Below are 22061 nucleotides of genomic sequence, written 5' to 3'. Positions count from 1 at the left end.
ACTATTTTGCTCATGCTGGATCCTAACCTCCCTGGTTTGTATGGCGTAGTAACGTTTCAGGTAGTAAATCTACCTCCTGGGTTATCAACAACAATATCAACTTGCATTTATATAGTGCCGAATATCTCCTTATTTGGCTCATTGTCAAGTTTTGTTTGATAATGCTCCTGTGAAGTGCCTTGGACCATTTTACTTTGTTAAAGGTGCTATATAAATACAAGTTGATATTGTTGTTGTTGATAATCCAGAAGGTAGTTCACTTTTCTTGCACTTAATGTCAACATGCACATTTATTGTACTAGGGAAGACAGAAAATGTCACATTTCTCTAGTTTCAGCTGAGAGATAACTATCTGAGATATCATTTAGTACGTGAGTAAAATTTAAAAAATATTCCTGAATGTTAAAATTCTTTAATGAAGACAAATTCTAGAAGGTGGATATGTCAGAACCTGAAGGAGAAAAGTTAATTCTTTCTGTGGGGGCTTTTATGACAATGAAGGTTTGCACCGAAAATATTAAGATTTCTTTCAAATGCTAATCATTCTATTGCACATTTTCACCATTTTCTATTTTTATCGATAAGCATGTGATTTGGCAATTGTAAAATATTATATGGTTCACAGGAAGGAATCCCATCCAATTGGAACCAATTAGAACTGTGCCCACATTTACCAGCTGTGGATATAATTTTGTCCCACTGTCTTGTCTTGCACTTTCAATGGACTGCAGCAAAGTTCCAGATACAAGGTCATTTACGTATGTTGTGATTATTTGTTTGTTAATTTCTGCATCAAGAGCAGCTGAAGATGCTGATGCTGTTAAATGTAAAACTAGTGAGATTCCATAAGGCTTTTCTTCATTGGGATTTACATTTTGTATGCACAGTGTTTGAAAAATAACCAAGTTTAGTAGTACCCCTTAGTGGATACCAGTGAACTGACAATACCAGCTTGACGTTTCTTGTTCTGATGTTTGGTGCCTTTCAGTCTCACTGTCTCCACTAAAGTTCTGCTTATTTGGTGACCAGCTTTATACAGAAAATTGAAATTGCTGTTGTGAGTATCCGAAATATCAGTAATTTTCTCCTGTTCATTTTATACTACTTGGAAGTTGAGCAGGTGTTAGACCTATGGTGTCTTTATTAGTTACACCAGAGTAACTGACAGGGCTTTTTAATAGTATAATTTCTTTTCTCCTCCAATTTTAGATATCGATGAGTGTTCTTTTGAAAGGACTTGTGACCATATATGCATCAACTATCCAGGAAGCTTCGAATGCTTGTGTCGTAAAGGTTATACTTTATATGGACTGACACATTGTGGAGGTTTGTTCAATACAATGGGTGGAATTATAATTCGTATGGACTGAAACTGCAATGTATTAGGTACCATCCAATGTTAGTTAATATTGAAGTAAAGGTTGAAATATTATGGTAAATGGAGCATCAAATGCTAGTCAATACCAAGTTTGAGAGTGCGGTTATAAGCAACTTGCACGAGAGTTTTCTCTGGTGTGAATGCAGAAGGAAGTGGGGTTGGAAATGGGTAGGAAGGTGGGGTGCTAACGGATACAAAAAAGTAGTCAGCAATCAAAACTAGTGAGAGAGCAGGATGGAGAAGTTTGGGTTCGTGCTCTAAAGAAGGCAGTGACAGATGCCATGATGGGCCCATCAGAGAATGCGGATAGAGGCACAAAGGGGATTCAAGTCTGACTCAGTGGCAGGTGAGATGGGAAGATAAAGGAGTAGGGATGGATGGGGTGGAGTGGAGGGGTGCAGAGGGTCAAATACTTATGGGAGAGATAAAAGGGACATGACCAGATTAGGAGAATGGAAGGAAAGAGAGAAAGGCCTATGCAGAACTTAACATGATTAGAATACAGACCGCTACATTTGGGCAAGTTGGAATTTGTTGAGGCCATGTCAAAGCGTGTTTTATTTCTCTATTCAAGTCTATCATTTCAGTGCCTGCACTGTATTTATTTTCTGTTGGTCCAATCTCCTCTAAATTGGTGTGCGGCCTTTTCCCTGGTATTACTGAAGCATCGTGTACCTGACTAAATAATTTATTTAATTCGTAGACCCAGTTGCTATTTACTATAATATTATTTGATCATAACATGAATTATCTATAAGGAATATATTTGTTTGTTTTCATAGAATAAATTCATCAAGCACTGAATATGTAAGTAATAAAATAGGACTGCTTTTCTCATCCCAGATTTTAATTCTAGTCTCTGAATTTTATCTTCTCAGATATCGATGAGTGCAGTATTAATAATGGGAGCTGTGACTATAGCTGTATTAATACGATGGGAAGCTATGAGTGTGTGTGCCCTCCTGGGAAGAAATTGCATTGGAACAAGAAAGATTGTGTTGGTAAGTAGGATTTTAGAAAGGAACAAGATGAGGTGGGAGTAAGTTAGTTTGATCAGAGCTCACAGTAAAAAGGAACAGTGTGCCATAATAGTGTCTTAACTAAGGCTTTTTTTAGTTAAAGACATCACTAGACTGTGCAAATTTTTAGCAGCAGGATACATTTCCAAAATCAAACTCATTTGTTTAGTTTAAAATTTCATATCAAATGAATGTTTGTACATCTCTATTTGGACTCTTGAGTTCTGTGATTTTGTTCTTGACACTTTTTTGAACAGAAATTGTTCAAGTAGAATATAGAGACAAAACCACTGAAGCACTATTACATTCTGTTCATGGATAAGCAGGGTTCCAGTGGAGCGAGTAGAAATCTGGGAATAAATAAAATGCTTTTTTTTGGGAACCATTTTGTAAATACAAAAAAATCTTGCTTCTTTAAAGCTAAGTTTCCATTAATTTCACTTTTTAAAGTTTACAGTGCTCCACATTTTTCCCCTTCATTTGAAAAGGAATTTTCAGCTGTCAAATGTTTTTAGTTTAGAAATTTGTACAGCAATAAAAGGTTAATAGTGATTCCCCTAGACTTCTGTGAGGTGCATGAAAGCTGTCTTGAGCTATAAAACTTCTAAAGTTATTCTCCCACTGGGGAATGCCTGAGCTGTGCTCAGCACCTCCCCTTAATGGCACAAATAAGACCAGGAAATGGTGAACATGAAGCTGCAACCTACATCTATGTTATGCAAAATTCCAACCTGCCATCAGCTCACACCTTTCTTCCTGTAGGCATTTATTCATGCATAGGTGCAGTTCCATTCGCTATTCAGTACTTCAGCCTGAAATAGGTGTTCTTAACGTCTATGTCTAAACAGTGACAGCTGACAGATTATTTGCCAATAGGGAACATGATCCAATCCTCATCTGATGTCCGCTTGTGTACACTTATCGCATTGTTTATTGGATAGTGACTATCAGTGCGAATCTAGCAGATTTTTCTCTTTCCTGGTTGTAAATTAAGACAAATTTTAATGTTCTTATCACTGTTCTAACTTGACACAGATCAGATTGAGGGAACAGTTTATAAATTTGGAAATTGCTGGATAATGAAATGCTTGCTTGCCACCCCAAGAGGATTATTCGGAATGACAATTTCTGGTAGAAAGGCTGATAGCAATGGTCAGCAATTTTATAATGTCGTCTCACACAGTTTTAAAAGAAAGAGGATAAAAGAAAAGTGTGTCAATTCCTAAACACAAAGCATGTTGTGTAAGTTCACTCACTTCACTGGTATGTTCAGTATCAAAAGTTGGAGTAGATTTTATCACTGGGACCTGGGTTCAAAACAAACTTTGAGTATTATGAATGTCTTAGATATCTTGGTCATAAGTATTCTTCAACCCTCTGGTTCTAAATATCAGTTATTTTTATTTGATTGTCCCTGGCAGCAGCAACACAGTGCTCTTGGCACTGAGAGAACACAAAAATAAATGAAATGAACTCTATTTTCAGACTGAGTCCTGACTTTGAGTCATCTTGAGAACTAAGGTCAGAGACATGGAGAAAAAGTACCTCTTTCATTTGGCCCACAAGCAGGGCTGGACGGTGCAATGTTACAGTAACAAAAAGGGAGTGAAAAGCTTAGAGTTGTAGACATCTGCTTGAGTGCTACTCTCATACAGTTCAACAGAATCCAAATGTGCTAAAAAGCACTTCACATCTGAGTTCCCCTCTATTGCTGTTTTTTCTGCTATATTCTCCATTTAAGTTCCACCTCTTGCCCTTCCACCTTAGAAACATTTAACTGCCCACTTTTGTTCTTTCCAGTACCTTTTCATATGCCTTCACAACATCTTCAGCATTTCAAAATCCAATTGCAGCCTATTTAGCCTATTACCTTATACTTTCTGAAATAATTACCATATATTGCTCTGAATTTGGATTGTTTTGCCTTCTCTCCATGTTTTCTTTAACAATAAAAGAGGACCATATCAATTTGGAAGAAGGGTTCCACCTTAATGGTTCATCTATCTTTATTTTTCACATACTGATCAACTTTCTGTTTTTCCAACACCACCTATTTTTATTCCAATGGCTGTCTCTTAACGCACTGCCCAACCCAACACAATCGTGCTCCTAATTTAGCACTAATTGGTAGATAGCCAGTTGGGAAATGGAAAGTTGCACATTGGTCTGGTGAGGAAGTTTTTTTTATTTGTCTTATGGGATATGGGCAGCATTGGCAGCGCTAGCATTTGTTGTCCATCCCTAATTGCCCTTGAGAAGGTGATGGTGAGCTGCTTTCTTGAACTGCTGCAGTCCATCTGGTGCAGGTACACCCACAGTGCTGTTAGGGAGGGAGTTCCAGGATTTTGATCCAGCAACACTGAAGGAACGACAATATAGTTCTAAGTCAGGATGGTGTGTGGCTTGGAGGGGAACTTGCAGATGTTGGTGATCCCATGCGTCTGCTGCCTTTGTCCTTCTAGGTGGAAGAGGTTGCGGTTTTGGAAGATGCTGTCGAAAGAGGTGTGGTGCATTGCTGCAGTGTATCTTGTAGATGGTATATACTGCTGCCACTATGCGTCAGTGATGAAGGGACTGAATGTTGAAGGTGGTGGATGGGATGCCGAACAAGTGGACTGCTTTGTTCTGGATGGTGTTGAGCTTCCTGAGTGTTGTTGGAGCTGCACTCATCCAGGCAAATGGAGAGTATTCCATCACATTCCTGACTTGTGCCTTGTAGATGCTGGTCAGGATTTGGGGAGTCAGGATGTGGGTTACTTGCCACAGAATTCCCAGCCTCTGACCTACACGTGTAGCCACAGTATTTATGTGGCTGGTCCAGTTCAGTTTCTGGTCAGTGGTAACCCCCAGGATGTTCACGGCGGGGAACTCAGCGATGGTAATGCTGTTGAATGTCAAGGGGAGATGGTTAGACTTTCTATTGTTGGAGATAGTCACTGCCTGGCACTTGTGTGGCACAAATGTTACTTGCCCAAGTATCAACCCAAGCCTGAATGTTGACCAGTTCTTGCTGCATCTGGACATGGACTGCTTCAATATCTGAGGAGTTGCGAATGGTACTGAACATGATACAATCAACAGCGAACATCCCTACTTCTGACCTTATGATGGAGGGAAGGTCATTGATGAAGCAGCTGAAAATGATTGTGCCTAGGACAGTACCCTGAAAATCTCCTGCAGCAGTGTCCTGGAACTGAGATGACTGGCCTTCAACAACCACAACCATCTTCCTTTGTACTTGGTATGACTCCAACCAGTGGAGAGTTTTCCACCTGATTCCCAATGCTGGGGCTGAGATATGTTGAGGCAGTGTAGAGAGAATTTTACCAGGTATTTCACCACTCTACACATGAAATGCTTGACACTGACAATTTCTCAAAATAAGAAGTGTTACATTTCCATGGCACCAATGTTCCCTCACCTTGAACAACACAAATATGACCTATGTTTTTATAAAAGAGGCAGTGAAGTGACATAAACCTACAAAATGCCAAGGAATTAGGAATTTTTAACATCCAGTACTGGATGCACAGAAATTTCCTCCAACCAAATATTGAGAATACCAAAGCCATTGTCTTATCTCCCTGCCACAAACTCTGTTCCCTAGCACCAACTCTATCTCTCTCCCTGGCAAATGTCTAAGGCTGAATCTGACACATTGCAACCTTGGTGTCTTATTGAGCTTCCAACGACATATTCTCATCCTCACGAAGATCACCTATTTTCCACCTCTGTAATATTGTCCAACTCCATCCTTGCCTTGGCTTATCTGCTGCTTAAACCCTTGTCCATGCCTTTGTTACCTCTAGTCTTGACTATTCCAATGCACTCCTGACCAGCATCCCATGTTCAATCCTTTGTAAACTTGAGGTCATTCAAACATCTGCTGCCCATGTCCTAACTCGCACCAATTGTCATTTACCCAACATCCCTGTGCTTGCTGACCTACCTTGGCTCCTATTTAGGCAACTCTTCAATTTTTTTAATTCTCATCCTGTTTTCAAATCTCTCTATGGCCTCCCCCCTCCCTATCTCTGTAATCTCCTCCCGCTTTACAACTCTCCAAGTTTCTGTGCTCCTCTAATTCTGGTCTCTTGAGCTGCCAAGATTTTATTTTCTCCGTTGTTGATGGCCCGTGCCTTCAGCTGCCAAGGTCCTAAGCTATGGAATTCCTTCTCTAAATTTCTCCACCTCTCTTCCACCCTTTCCTGCTTCAAGTCCTCCTTAAAACTTACCTGTTTGACCAAGCTTTTGCTCACCTGCCCTAATATATCCTCAAATGGCTCTGTGCCAAATTTGTTTTATCATGCTCCTGTGAACTGCCTTGAGATATTTTAACTATGTTAAAGATGCTATATAAGTACAAGTTGTTGTTTTTATTCTGCATTACACAACCTCACTGCAGATTAAAACACTTATAATCCAAGTCATTGGCTTTATAGGGAGAAATGGGTCAACAAACCTATTAAATGAATTATGTCATTTTCCTATTATTTCAACAAGCAAAGGTTCATTCTCCTCCCTCTAATTGTTCTGGCTTTGTTTTGCTATTACTCACCTCTCATGAGCACTATATATTATGTTTGGGAAGTCTGGTTAATTTCACTGTTTTTTTTCACTGATTGTCAGGTATCTTTGCTGGCACCTTTGCAAATGTCAGGACCCTTATTTTCCTGGAACTGCATGGATAGATTATTAGCATCACACTATATAGAGTTATTAACATCACAGAACGATGCCATTCGGCCCATTGAGTCCATGCCAGCTCTCCACAGAGCAATCCAGTCAGTCCCACTCCCCTGCTTGATCACGTACAACATATAGTTTTTAACCAAATATGCGTTGTGGAGAAATTGAAACAGTATGATGAAAAACAGGAAGAGAGGTGCATAAACAGCATACATTAATCTTCATGGCTTTCAGATTTCCTGTTGCATTAGTACACCAGCCATCACTTTGTAAAATTATTGTACCACACCTATAAAGCAGAATTCAATTGACTAGGTTACATTCACTCACTAACCAAAGTTGGATTGTTGAATCCCAAAAATATGGAATCAGATCGAAATCCAATGTTAGCAATTTTGCAAAAGTGTATCCCTTTGTAATGCATTCCATGCCATATATCTGCATTATAAAACATTCATCAACAATTTTCTCCATTTAGAACCAACAGAATTGTTACAAATTCAGGTCTGTTGTAGATACTTCTCAGGTTTACTGGTGTCAGTTGCTCCCTTAAGTGGTCTGCGCACCTTATTTTTATGGGAATTGACTCGTTTTGCCTTAAGACCTACCTGTACTGCAAAGAATTCTCTTCCTGCTCCTGTACTATTCCCCAAGACCTATATCCTTGGCTCCCTCCTATTTCTCATCTATGCGCTGTCCCTTGGCAACATCATCCTGAAACATAACATCAGATTCCACATATATGTTGATGACACCCAGCTCCATCTCACCATCTCCTCTCTCGACCACTTCACTGCATCTGGTTTGTTATGCGGCTTGTCTGACATCAGTATTGGATGAACAGAAATGTCCTCCAATTAAAAATTAGAAAAACCCAAATGATTGTTTTCGGTCCCCGCCACAAACTTCATTACCTAGCCACTGACTCCATTCCCGTCCCTGGCCACTGTCTGTGGTTTACCTGGACTGCTCACAACCTCGGCATCATAATTGACCCTGAGCTGAGCTTCTGACCCCATATCCGCTCTATTACCAAGACTACCTACTTCCACCTCCATACTATCGCCTGTTTCCACCCCTGCCTCAACCCACCTGCTGCAGAAACCCTCATCCATGCTTTTGTTGCCTACAGACATGACTATTCCAATGTTCTGTTGGCTGGCCTCCCATCTTCCACCCTCTGTAAACATCAGCTTATCCAAAACTCTGCTGCCCGTATCATGTTTACCCATCACCTCTGTACTCACGGACCCACATTTACTCTTGGTCCAACAATGCTTCGATTTTAAAATTCTTATCCTTGTTGACATATCTCTCCATGGACTCAACCCTCCCTATCTCAGTATCCTCTTCCAGCTCTACAAACCTCTGAGAACTCCGTGCCAGCCATGCCTAGGCCGTAAGCTTTGGAATTCCCTCCTTAAACCTCTCCACCTCTGTACCTCTCTCTCCTCCTTTAAAATGCTCCTTACAGTCTATCTCTTTGACCAAACTTTTAGTCACCTGCCATTATATCTCCTTATGTGTCAAATTTTGTCTGATAACGCTTTATAGCATCTTGGGGTGATTTACTATATTAAAGGTGCTATAAAAATGCAGGTTGCTGTTGTATCACGGCATAACCAAGGGATGTAACAATAGTATCATCTTTTGATCCAGAATGGATACTTGTATCTTCCATACAAACATTTCTTCAATCCCTCAAGTGGCAGACCTAGTTACCACTGGATGAGGTGATGTGCATTGTTTCTGAATCTTTCTAAATACAATAAAAGTTACAATGTACTATGGTAATTGATGTGACTATTGCTTAATTCCTTGTATGTAATCATTGATTCACTCTCCCTCAGAGGCGGTGAAATGTCACCGAAATACAAAGGTTGCACGCAAAGTCCAGCTGATCTGCAGTAAGAGTGGAGGTGTAGAGAGCTGCTCTCTGTCCTGTCCATCAAAAGCACTCTTTGTGGCAGGTCAGTATTCTGTTTTTAATGATTGTGCAAACATCATAGTGGGGACATGTGTATGATTTGAAATGCTTTTGGTGGGGTGGGGAAAATCATAGTAATGCTGTTGACACAAAAGGCACGTTTACAAGTTTATTTAATATCTAAGGTAAAATCTAAATGGGGAAATGAGAAGTATGTAAGATGATACTTGATGAATAGAGGCTTTAGAGGACTATTTATAAGGATGTATCTGACCAAATAACATACATGTGACAAACTCAAGGGTGTTGGAATATCCACTCCACCAGTTTTATAAATACAGTGCATTCAACAGTGACCGCATCAAGCTGACATTTAATCATGGTTCTGCACTATTCATTTTTAAAAATAGTAGTGTCAACAGTTATATGGTATTGCACCTTTAAGGTGATGCTGAAAGCAGAATGTTATGTGATGAATTGACCACAGTGAGGTTGAAAAAAACATAACTCCAAACAAGCAAACTGGAATTGCAATTATGAACCCCACCCAACTGATCAAGGTTACAGTGCCTTCCACAGAGCAAGATTATTCCCTCGGTGAAGGAAGTTTCCTTTTATTAGCTCTATAACCCCTCTACTAAGCAAGATCTGGTTATCAAACCCCTGCTTCGCACCCCCATGAAGATAGTGTTTGACCCCCAATCCTGTCCCCCGCACTGAACTCATCTTCAGTCCTCACCACAACCCTCAGAAAACATTTCAGCCTCCAATCCATTCAAGCAATTTTTTGGCCCTCAACCACCCCAACTCTGCCTTCCAAACAAGATCTCAGCCCTCAGATCTTCGTAGTAAGCAAAATTTTAACCCGACTCCTGTTCCACTGACGAACAAGGATTCAACAATTTACCCCTCTCCTCCCCTTCCCATGCCCCACTGGATACATTTCCTATTCCAACCTTTCCGCTGTCTACTGATCCCTTCCAGTCCAACCCTGACTGCGTGCATTTATCCTCCACTGATGGCTGGCTGTTCCATGCTTTAATTCCTCTACTCCTGTAGATCTGAGTTCCCCATCCTCAGTTCTTCCTTCCCACTGCGGCACTTGTGTAAGCTACCGACACAAGCATTGTGGTATTTAATAGCACTTGTGCTATAAACAGACATAGCCTTACTTTAATGGAGTGTTATAGCAACTCTCTCACAAGTGCAAAGCTCCAAATTCACAAATATTGTTTGTAATTTCTTTCCAATCACCAATTTATTTTTTTAAAAAGGACCCCTGCATTTGTGAACATAGTCAAGACATTGGATTTTATTGAATTTAAGAAAAGTTTTAAAAATGTATTGTGAAGCCAAAGCACTCCTGCTAATCAAAAGAAATCCTTCTGTGAAGTAACATCGATATGGGCAGAGGAACTGATATTTGTTTATGGAATAAATGAAGAACATACCAAGTGTATGCAGCAATGCTCTACATAAACATTAGCCAGAATTTTCCCAGCCTCATGCAGCCAGAATTGGAGGGTGGGGGTGGGGCAGAAATTCTGGAAGAAGCGCATGGAGCCAGCTCCCCCACGTTTTCCCACCTCCCTGTGCTTTTGCCAAAGGCGGGCTCCCAGCGTCACTGGCTATCCGCCTGGCAGCGACAGGTAGCAAATTAAACTGTTTAAAATCAAAGCAAAATACTGCAGATGCTGGAAATCTGAAATAAAAACAGAAAGTCCTGGAAATACTCAGCAGGTCAGGCAGCATCTGTGGAGAGAGAAACAGAGTTAACATTTCAGGTCAGGTCTCTCTCTCCACAAATGCTGCCTGACCCGCTGAGTATTTCCAGGACTTTCTGTAAACTATTTAAAAGTTCAGTTAGCCCCATATTTTGGAACGTCAGTGATATTGTGCGAACGTTCCACAGGACCCCTGCTGCAGTTCATCTCACAGGAGGCGAGAGCAGTATGGGAGGTCAGAGCAACATGACAGACATATTCTGAGGTTACTTTAGAAGAGCCAAACCTTATTTTGCAGCACATCCGTTGGGAAATGCTTTCACTTGGAAGCACTGCAGACGGATTGAATGGATTGTACTGGGCATCAGGATGTGGCTGCCGGTTCTAGCATTGCTATCGACCCTTCATCTTGTGCTGCTCTTTCCTTCTTCATATTTCTGAGCAGCACACATGATTCTCAATGGGGCTGCCGGCCATTCCTCCCTTCAGCCGTTCTAATTGACCTTCCTGCATCCAGTGTCACCTGCTATCCCTCAATGGACAGTGACCATGGAGGCAGCCTGTTCATTCACTGCCTCCTGTAAGATTGTGCTGGAAGGCACACGGCTGACATGAGTGGGGTCAGGACCCGAAAATGGTCCTGATTTGGAAAAAAGTTTTATGTGGGGAAAATTCCAGCCATTCAGTCAAACCAGCTGCATAGTCAAACATCAAATAACAGCCCTACTGGTAGAGAACTTGTTATTTCTTTTTATAGAATAAGCAGAAAATGTCATATACTCAGCTATAGTATTTTATTTGTTACCAGTCCTTGAGGCATATAACTAGAAGCAACATGAGTACAATGGAATGGTAGTACTTATCACAGTATAAATATACTTTATAAAAATCTAAAATGTTTGTTGACTTGCTGCACTTGAGCAGAGTTTTAAATGGGATTCAAATACTGCCAAACTTTGTTATTACAAGCTTGTGGGGATTAGCAAGGCAATTAATGAGGCTCAAGATCTCTACAGGCTGCAATAAAGATTCTACCAAGATCAAAGTATAACCTGGGGAGGTTTCTAATAACAAGGTTCTGCAATATATTTAGATTTCTTTCAAGTAGTTGACATTCTCCAATTATAATTGAAGCAGTTTTCAGAGTAGTCTATGAATAATAACAGAAAAATAATCTATAGTGTTTTCTTCAGTCTTATATTTAGAACCATGCAGCACAGAAGGAGGTCGTTTGGCTCATTGTGCCTTTGAAAGGGCTACTCCCCTGCTCTTTCACCATAGCCCTGCATATTTATCCATTCACATATATATCCAATTCCATTTTGAAAGTTACCATTGAATCTGCTTCCACCACCCATTGCATTGCATTCCAGATCATAACAATTTGAATTAAAATTAAAATTACTTGAGTCAGCTGATGGTGCAGCCAGTTAATCTACAAGTAAGTGGGCCACAGTCTAGCGAGAGGATATTGACACTAACACTCGTGCCACCAAATGAAAATGAGGTGGTGCTTGTTGAGTAGAAATGCATAGGGCTGTCTTTTGTGGTTGTAATGATGGCAGAACTGTCAGTGTTTGCCATCATTACAGCTGTGAAATTAACAGCAACTTCTGGCATCAGCACAAACATGGTTAAATGCAGACAGAAGTTGCTGTCAGTAATTCCCTGCTCCTCTATAGTGTGCGCTGTTGAAGTCACCACAGATGGAAATTTTTAGAAATCACTTGAATTGACATGCAGTTCCAATGGTTATGCTTTAACCTTGCTATAAAAATCCCAAAAAGTTACACCTTGTTGAATAAGGAATAACTGGGTTTTGCAGTGTACGAAGTAATAGTTATTGATGAACAACCTCTCTGGCCCTGAAAACTCATTTTTCACAAGCAATATTTGTGGAATGTCAAATTTCTCCATTATGATAAAATTTCTTAGGTTTTTAACATAATAATTGCTTATTTTTAAGTTTATAATATTTTAGCATTTACCTAAATCCCAATTTTATTTTGTTGTCTGTAAAATGATCAAAAGCTGAAGGATAATCAATGGATTTTACTTGCTAGTTTGCCATCTGTGAGAATCCTTCAATGTATTTGGCTGCTTAGCCTACATGATACTGTTGTTGGATGCTGGAGCTACCCTATGTTTGGCACCAGAATTAAATTAACATTGGGAAAGGAGAAATCCACAGCACAAAGATCACTAGGTCTTTGTGGGCAGCTTTCTTTGAGGTCAACAGCAAGAGCCATCACTTTGCACTGAGCACAAAATCATGGCTATTGATCATACAGCTGTTTCTGTTGAGTGATTTGTAGCCAGTACACACACACACACACACACACACACACACACACACACACACACACACACACACACACACACACACACACACACACACACACACACACACACACACATTACTATAGGGACTTGGAAGCAGGATTTGTAGTTAGAATTTTCTATGGCTCATCAGTTGCACTGTTGTAGAACTATAGAAAAGTAAAGTTGTTTTGAGAAAGTCGCGCTAAAAGTTTCCAGCAGTTTTTGAAAGTGGTTTTAGTTTATTTTTTTATAAATTTAACTTATTATATGCCAATTAAATTCTTAATATGATCAACTCAGCTACTTTGGGAAATACCTGTCTTATATAGAAAGGCAACATTATGAAGATGGGGTTATGTTAAATAATCACTTTACATGGAATTGGCTGATAAGGTAGTGGTCATTACTCTAATGGGTCAGTAGGCTTTTCATGTTACAGCAAGTGTAAAGTAAGCATACACTGCCTCTCATTTTTAGGACCCAGGCAAAACCACATTGAAGTCAAGCAGTGAATGTGAGGTGTTTTTCTGCAACAGAGGACAAGGGAAAGGAAAGAAAGTGGTGTGCATCTTTTAGTAAACAACCTGACAGCAAATTGGCATGGGGCTAGGAAAATGTTACCTAGGGGTCCCTATTTTCTTTGGAGAATCATGCAAAGCAACAAGGGTACAGCAATAGTGTGGCAAGTAGCAATTAAACTCAATAAATTGGAAAGGTAAATAAAGTTCAAGTTTATTTATTCATTTGCTTGAACAAAGGGGCTTTCACTTCCACTTTTCCATCTTTCTCTAATAGCCAACCTTTTCTTCATTTAGATTCTGAAAACAGCTATACGTTTAGCTGTGGAGTTTCAATACAGCCAACAAAATCCTCACAGAAGCGAAATGCAACTCTACCCAGCTGTGCAGGTAAACATCTCAAACAGGGTTGGTCTGAAATAAAATACGCAGCGCACCACAGGGAAGGTAATGTTTCACCACTCAGTGTCGATTCACCTCATTGCTCATCTGACTGTGTTGGAATGGCATTTCTGTATTTCAATTTCAGTCTCTCAGTACTTACGATTAAGAAAATATTAAAGTTCAGTTTCAAGACACTGAAGTGGAAACTTTTATTTTGTACTTTATTGCTTTACTTAATTTTTGGTCTGGAAAATGAATACCACAGAACCATAGTGACCTCAAAATTGTCCATAAAACCCCAGCCTTTTTAATGGGAGTGAAAATGCACTTCTCTCAGTATTATAAACAAAAGGTTACAATCCCACAATATTGGCAACAACAATTAATCATTCAAAATTCCCAAACATTTGGAACTTGGTGTTGTCTAAACTAATACTTCCTTGGTCTCATCCTCCCACCTTCCTCTTCTCAATGCACGAGCCTGTCTTGAAATGTGCAGTTGCTGCTCCAATAGTTGAGTGGTTGCATGTTCGTTCAGACCACTAAAGCAAATTAATCTGATTAATTCTGTGTTTACATGGTACATGCATATGCTTCATCCTTTGACAGCTACCAGGAATGTGAGAGATCTGTAGAGTTTACACTTGAGCTGGTGTGATTCTACACTCCACGTAGCAGGCAGAGTTCTGTCATAATGATACTCCTGCAGACATCCAGAAGCATGGGTGGAAAGTACAATTGCTCCCACTCAGGTAATGCGTTTTGTGGTCCCAGGACACTGAGGACATTAAAGCTCATTCTAATGAAAGAGTAGTTCTACAACTATATGGTCCAAGTATCAGCATCCTACCAGATGTGAAAACCATGCTGAAGAGGTTTGGAGTGGATTCTGCAGCATTTTCTTGGTTATGAGTGTGCCAATTTATAAACATGCTACATAAAGACTCATCAGAAGCCCAAACATTTAAGCAAACTAATGCCAATTTTGCACAGACATACAGAGAGAATGGCAGAATCTTAAAAGAACAGACCTCCGCACAGTGAGGTCAGAAGTGGTTTGGGGACATGTATGCTCTGTCAGCGGGCTTTGCCGAGGCTCTTTAACTGAACCACAGCATTAGAATCCCACTTCCGGGTTTCCTGGCCACTCAGAGAGGGTGGGTGGGATTACGCTCAAATCTGTCAAAGGGAAGGATTTCTAGTTAAAGGGACCCCAGCAGGGGTCAGACTGGCTGAACCGTCCATTGATTCCTGTGGCTTCAGCAATCACAGGAATGCAAAGGACATCTGGTAAGGCTACTTCCCTGGTCTTGGTCTCGTGCCTGGAGGTTCAGCTGTGGGATCTGAGGGACTGAAATGAGGTGATGTTTGTCAGGGATGGGAGGAAGAGGCCAACCTGTCAAACCAAGCAAGCATGGATGGAAGTGGCTGAGGAAGTGAGCAGCAGGAGTGTGGCCCCTCGAACCTGGAGACAGTACCCAAGAGGTTCAAGGACTTCAGTGGGGTAGGGAATTTGAGTGGCATAGCATTTCCTCTGCCAATCCCAGTGTTCCCTATAATTTCTGTTTGCTTGTGCCTGGCCTGATTGTTGTACTACGTGGCACATTGCCAATTGCTGCGCAGCTGCACACTCATGCAGCTTCAAGGGAACATTGGCCAAATCCCACACTTGACTTTCTCAGCATTCTCCTGCAGAACACTCCTCAGCCTAACACATCTTGCAGCTCCATTCATCTCTCTCTCAGCACTTTCTCACATCCCCATCTGAACAGCCAGCACTCAGATTCATTCTCATCTTTGTGCCATCTCACACCCATGCCTCTCAGTCACCCTCCGAAAATGTTGCCCTTCCCGTCTCACCATACAATCCATTTCTGGCATTCATAACTCTCTGCCAGGTGCACCCGATACAAAGGTACAGGTATATACTCCCCGCTGATACCATTCACTAAAACTTTGGCATTCAGTGCACTCTCTAGTGGATAAGTTATGCCTCTCCCCAGCAAAAGAATTTGGGTGGCTCCAGCATCCCTAAGTATAACTATAGGTTTACCTGCCTCACTTGAGGGATAAGGAGTTACCTTTCCTTTTGACAAGAATTCCCTATAAATCTCAGGTATCTTATTCACGACCCCCGCACTCACAGCGGCTTTTGTACTTGGCCTTACAGCTGCAATCAGAGCTATAGCCTGATCTGTCATACTCTCGGTCAGGGCCTCTCTCTCTACATTGGCTTTGCATACCCTAATAAGTCTGAATGTCCTGCATTCTGCCCAAAGGTGTCCCACCTTGTGGCAATGGTAAAACTTAGGCTTTCAGACCTCACTGCCACCCTGAGCATCTTCCTATCTGGCCTGAGGAGGAGATCCTGGTGCATTCCCAGCTGTCCCTTCTTGTCTCCAGCTACTTGCCTTCCCTTCAGCCTCTCACCTTCTATCATTCTCGGATTTGTGGGTGATGCACAAAGGGTTTGGGCTTGTAAATAAGCTTGTAATCATCAGCAATCACATCTGCCTAACTGGCTGTTGAAACCTTTTGGTTCTCTACATGGGTTCGTACCAACGGAGGGAGTGAATTTTTAAATTCTGCCAGGAGAATTAATTTCCTAAGGCCTCATACGTGGCCTCTACCTTTAGTGCCCGCATCCAACGATCAAAATTAATTTGTTTTACCCTATCAAATTCTATATAAGTCTGCCCAGGCTGTCTCTGGAGGTTTTGAAATTTCTGCCTGTACACTTCAGGGACCAACTCATAAGCAGTGAGAATAGCCTTTCTTACCATCTCATAATCTGCAGAAGCCTCCTCAGAAAGCATGGCATAAACTTCATGAGCTCTGCCCATCAACCTACTCTGCATAAGAAGTGTCCAGCTTTCCTTCAGCCACTTCATCTGTTTGGCTATCTTTTCAAAAGAAATGAAAAATGTCTCTACGTCCCTTTCCTCAAACTTCAGAAAAGCTTTCACAAATTTAAACAGCTCTCCACTGGGTCCTGGGCTAGAGTCAGATCGTTCCTCACCAGAATTTTCCTTGGAGCCAAGACCACTCTTTTGACTTAGTTCCAGCTTTTTAACTTTGAATTCCCTTTCTTCTGTTACTCTTTGAAATGCTCTCTCTTTTGCCCTTTCCTCTCTGTCAAGTGTTTTCATTGTCAATTCTCTTTCCTGTTCAAGCTTAAGTTTTTCCAATTCTTTTTTCTGCTCAAGCTCAAGTTTTTTCATTTCCATTTCTTTTTCTTTCTCAAGTTCAAGCTGCCTCATCTGCAACTAAATTGTTTAGCTAATTCAACTGCACTATCATCTGGTTCACCTTTTTCTTCCAATTTCAAATGCTGTGCTATTACTTCAATTATGTCTGCTTTCTTAGCTCCTAGTTTTAACTCTAACTCCAATTTTGCTGCCAATGCTATTAGCTTAACCTTGGTTAAGTTTCTCAAATCACTCAGGGATAAGTCCTCCTTCTCCAGAAAGGTCATAACAACTGATCAAGACATTCTGGTAGTGCAAACTTTAAATTAATGTACAAGAAACCTGGTTTTTCCTTTTCCTCTTTTCAATTATCATTACCCCACTTACAATTGCACGTTATCGGCTTTTGGGTTATCCAGCACAGAGCCCCCAATTATATGTTACGACCGAGGTGGGAGGAGAGCACTGTCTTTTCTACTTCCACTTCTCCACAGGTCACAGCAAATATTAAACTGTTTACCCAGTTACCGATACGGTCAGTCATATACTCTACTCTTTATCCCAGAATAAAATACACCAACCACATTTCTTTAATAGTCAACAAAATTATCTGTTTATTATAAAAGAAGACTTATCCGGTAACGAAGCAAAGCATTAACACACAGATTGAAATATGATTAAAATACCCAACACACAAACTCACACGCACACACACTGAAAAAAATACAGAAATTCTCTCTGCCCAGTCCGTTACAAGAAAAAGACAACAAAAAAATGCTTTGGCCAAATACTCGTTAATTCTTGAAGGAAAAAGAGAAGAAAGGGAAGGATGTCAGTTGTCCCTTTTGGTCTGGCATCTAGGTATACGATGATGGGTCACTGGGATCTTTTCAGAAACAGTTCATTCTGGAGATGTTGAGAAATAGTCTGATAGGCTTTCTAGGAGAAAGGTGGCACCAGGGGCTTCCACTATCTCACTCAGGTTTCACACTGTGAAAGGCAGGAGGTAAGAGGAGCTGGCACACTGAACCTCTCAGAGAGGTGCAGGAAAGATGAGCTGGGGGTTTAGTCCTTGGCAGGTTGATCTTCAACTGTTTTTCAAACACAGTCCACACCCCAACTGAACTGAAAAGAATATCTCAGAAGCAAAACCACAAACAGCCAGACAGAACCTCCTGACCCTCATAAATCTTAACTTGTCACTTCTCTGCAAACATCTTCCCCAGGTCACCAAGGTTTCTGTTGTTTATTTATCATAAGGCATGTGACATCCAGTATAGGTTGTTTTCAAACACAACATCTCAGTGTCCTTTCAGTGAACTGTCAACAACAAAACAAAGTCCAGCATCTATGAAATCTTCAGCCTTCCAAAATCAAATCCATTTCCACCATTTAAATATGAGTCCCCAAAACATTTAGCAAAAAATTGAAGCACTTTCGTAACACTATTTAATCTGCTAAGGAAATGTTCTGCATAAATACTCCCTGATCCCAAAATTAATTGAGGACTATTTAAGAGGGAGCCAGATAAGAAAGAAGTATTTAAGGTTATGAGGAAAGAGCAGGAAAATGGCATTACTTTAGATGTCTAGAGTGGAGCTTGAAATGGCACAGTACAATGAGCTATAATGGCCTATTATTCTTCTGATGGAATTTATTGTTTCTGCTCATCTCTGACTTACTGGGCTGAATGTTACCGGTCCCTTGACGGTGTGGGTCACACGGCAGCGGCACCACAATTAGCATATGGTAAAGAGTACTTACCTTTGCTGATTATGGAGCCCACCGCCCCTCCATTGACACTTCCGGATTTTTTGCTGAACGGGCGGCCGTTACATGCCGTCCTGTTCATGATTTGAAAAGCCGGCGGGTCCTCAGAGGCAGAACTTGTCGCAAGCAAAGGTAAGTTCTGTTATTCAGGGGTCTCCCTCTGCATTACGGGAAGGAGGGGGCATAGTCAGGGGTCTCACTCTGCATTCTAGGAGGGAGGGGGAATATTCAGGGGTCTCACTCTGTATTCTGGAAGGGAGGAGGGGGGATATTCAGGGGTCTCACTCTGCATTCTTAAAGGGAGGAGGGAGGTGGGGTACACAGGGGTCTAACTCTGCATTCTTAAAGGGAGGGGGTCTGGGATTACTGGAGGGAAAGCTGTGCTGGTATGAAGGGAGGTACCGTGTACCATCCCTCCGCTAACAGTGTACGCACTGTTTGTTTGTGTTTGTGAGGGAGTAATGGCACACTAGTCACCCTGTGTGAGGCAAGGGTTCCAGAAAGGGCAGGAGCATTAAGGTTATATGGATGGTGGGGGCAATCGATTCAGCTGGTAGGATGTTGATGTGGTCATGCTGTGCCACTGAGTGTTGGCCAAAATGGGCAATGCCATGGCACGCTACATAGTTGATCCAGGAAAGCAGCTGATGTACCCATCATCACCAATCCCTGCCCTTTTAGGAACCTTCGAATACATGAAGGGTTCAACTTTAATTGTCACATGGAAGTAGGTATGGCTCATCCTACATTGTGTGATCCTCTGCACGTGAGGATCCGTATGCACCAGAGGCAATATCAACAGGCAGGTGCGATCCACGTTGAGGCCCCCGGTCGTGAGCAGCAGCCCCCAAGGGGAGCTCGCCATTACGTTTGCAATACATCTACAGGCCCCACTTGACATGCCATCGGATGCCACCAGTGTCAGAGGAGATTGCGCATATAGAGAGGGTGGTGACACATCTCTGTGCCCTGCTCAAGGAAGACCTGCAGTCCATGGGCTCCGGTGGAGATCCCATGCCTTTGTGCCTCATAATGGCAGCGGTTCTCAAGCTTGACGCCTCTACAGCCTTTTAGGGGCTCACCAGAGACCTTTGTGGAGTCACACAGTCAGCTGCATCAGGGAGGTCACCAACGCCCTGCACTGGAGGGCCAGTGAGGATGTCCACTTCAGGATGGACTCTCACAGCCAGGTCCAGAGGGCCATTGGTTCTGGCACCATTGCCAGAGAACCATAGGTCGTAATGTTCATAGACTGCACTCATGTGGCCATCAGGCCTACTACCAGGCTACCACCTGCAGATGTCACCATTAAAGGAGCCCTTTCAATCTAGGTGAAGCTGGTATGTGAACACCGCAGATGCTTGCAACAAATGTATGATCACTTCTCAGGCAGCTGCCATGTCACCTGGGTCTTGCGCTAGTCACGTCTGCCACTGCTGTTCACTGAACTGGCTCATATGGAGGGGTGGCTTCTTGGAGACATGGCTCCTGACTCCAGTGAGAGACTCCACCACTGCTTCAGAGGAGAGATGCAACGCCAGCCACTGAGCTACATGAGCCACTATTGAGCAGGAGATCGGCATGCTGAAAGAGCCACTGTCCTGCAATGCCTGGATGGAGAGGGTGATGCCCTGTACTACGGACCGAAAAGGCCAGCTCCTTTCTTTGCTGCTTTGCATGATGAGGAGAGATGTCAACAGGATTCCTTCTCTGACTATGAGGCCACTGAGGACCTACAACATGAAAGACGCATGGGAGGGCAGATGGCACCCAGGCTCTGCACGCAGGGCTAGCAGTGAGCTAGGGATGTACGGAAGTGGCTTAACAGACAAAGGCCGTCTGCTCCATAGGAACCAGCCTGAGCTCTGTAAGCCACACATCACCCTCGCTCACCTGCTGTCCACATCTGCAGCATCCCCCTGTGTAAACCATTAGAGGCTGCAGCTGACTGAGCCAATGTCCATGTCACTGCATCCATGGAGACACTCATGTGTAATGGTGGCATGGCAATGATGTTATTGCATATGTTGGCTCTTCTGAAAGGCCAATGGTGCAAAGGGATGTGACATTGGCGCTACATGCTGGCACACATCATTCACACAGAGAAAAGGACACACATGTTTAGATTAGATTAGAGATACAGCACTGAAACAGGCCCTTCGGCCCACCGAGTCTGTGCCGAACATCAACCACCCATTTATACTAATCCTACACTAATTCCATATTCCTACCAAACATCCCCACCTGTCCCTATATTTCCCTACCACCTACCTATACTAGGGGCAATTTCTAATGGCCAATTTACCTATCAACCTGCAAGTCTTTTGGCTTGTGGGAGGAAACCGGAGCACCCGGAGAAAACCCACGCAGACACAGTGAGAACTTGCAAACTCCACACAGGCAGTACCCGGAATCGAACCTGGATCACTGGAGCTGTGAGGCTGCGGTGCTAACCACTGCGCCACTGTTGCTGAGGAACATTTAGTGAAAGACGTATTTACATTGCTGTGACACTCACGCATTCCCATTTGTTTCAGTGTGTTCTCTGTAAACCTCTGTAATACCTTTTATGGTCAATTTAAGTCTCACGTCCTGGAATGTGCAAATTTGAGATTATTCACCCAGCTGCAGCACGCCTACAAGAAGGAATGGTACATTTGAGTGGGAGAAGAAGATCGCAACTTCACAGGACACTGGGCCACAGCAGGGTAAGTATGTGACGGCAAAGCGGAAAGTGCTGGGGTCACTCAGCAGGTCAGACAGCATCTGTGGAGAGAGAAGCTGAGTTAACTTTCAGGTCTGTGAACTTGGACAAGTTAACTCTGCTTCTCTCTCCACAGATGCTGCCTGACCTGCTGGATTTCTGCAGCACTTTCTGCTTTGCTGCCAGATTGACAGCAGCCCCACTCTTTAGCAGTCAGGTAAGTATTTATTTGACGGTTGTCAGGAAGCAGATGCTGGGGCGCTTGAAAGAGGGCCCAGCCCCTGCTGCACAACTGTCAAAACGCTCGCTGCGCCGAATGTCCCGCCTCACTCCGCGTAATATTGTTGGGGGGGGGAGGGGTTGTGGGGGGCAACAAGCGGCCTCTATGGAAATGGGCCTCTGTGATTAATATTGTGGGGGCTCAGCGGCGGTTGGCGA

General features: G+C 42.4%; 1 protein-coding gene across 3 annotated transcripts in view; it reads left to right on the top strand.

Moving 5' to 3' along the window:
* Positions 1-22061, top strand: part of scube1 (signal peptide, CUB domain, EGF-like 1) — a 459167-nt gene that overhangs the window by 385849 nt on the left and 51257 nt on the right. For all 3 annotated transcript variants that reach the window (XM_068050870.1, XM_068050868.1, XM_068050869.1), the window contains 4 exons: positions 1210-1326; positions 2257-2379; positions 8937-9056; positions 13875-13967. In XM_068050870.1, coding sequence (XP_067906971.1) covers positions 1210-1326; positions 2257-2379; positions 8937-9056; positions 13875-13967 — 453 coding nt within the window. The remainder of the gene's footprint in view (positions 1-1209; positions 1327-2256; positions 2380-8936; positions 9057-13874; positions 13968-22061) is intronic.

This window comes from Heterodontus francisci, chromosome 18 (assembly GCF_036365525.1).
Source record: "Heterodontus francisci isolate sHetFra1 chromosome 18, sHetFra1.hap1, whole genome shotgun sequence".
In the NCBI taxonomy this organism is placed as follows: Eukaryota; Metazoa; Chordata; class Chondrichthyes; order Heterodontiformes; family Heterodontidae; genus Heterodontus; species Heterodontus francisci.
The sequence above is the reverse complement of the archived record's forward strand: the minus strand, read 5'-3'. Positions and strand labels throughout refer to the sequence as shown.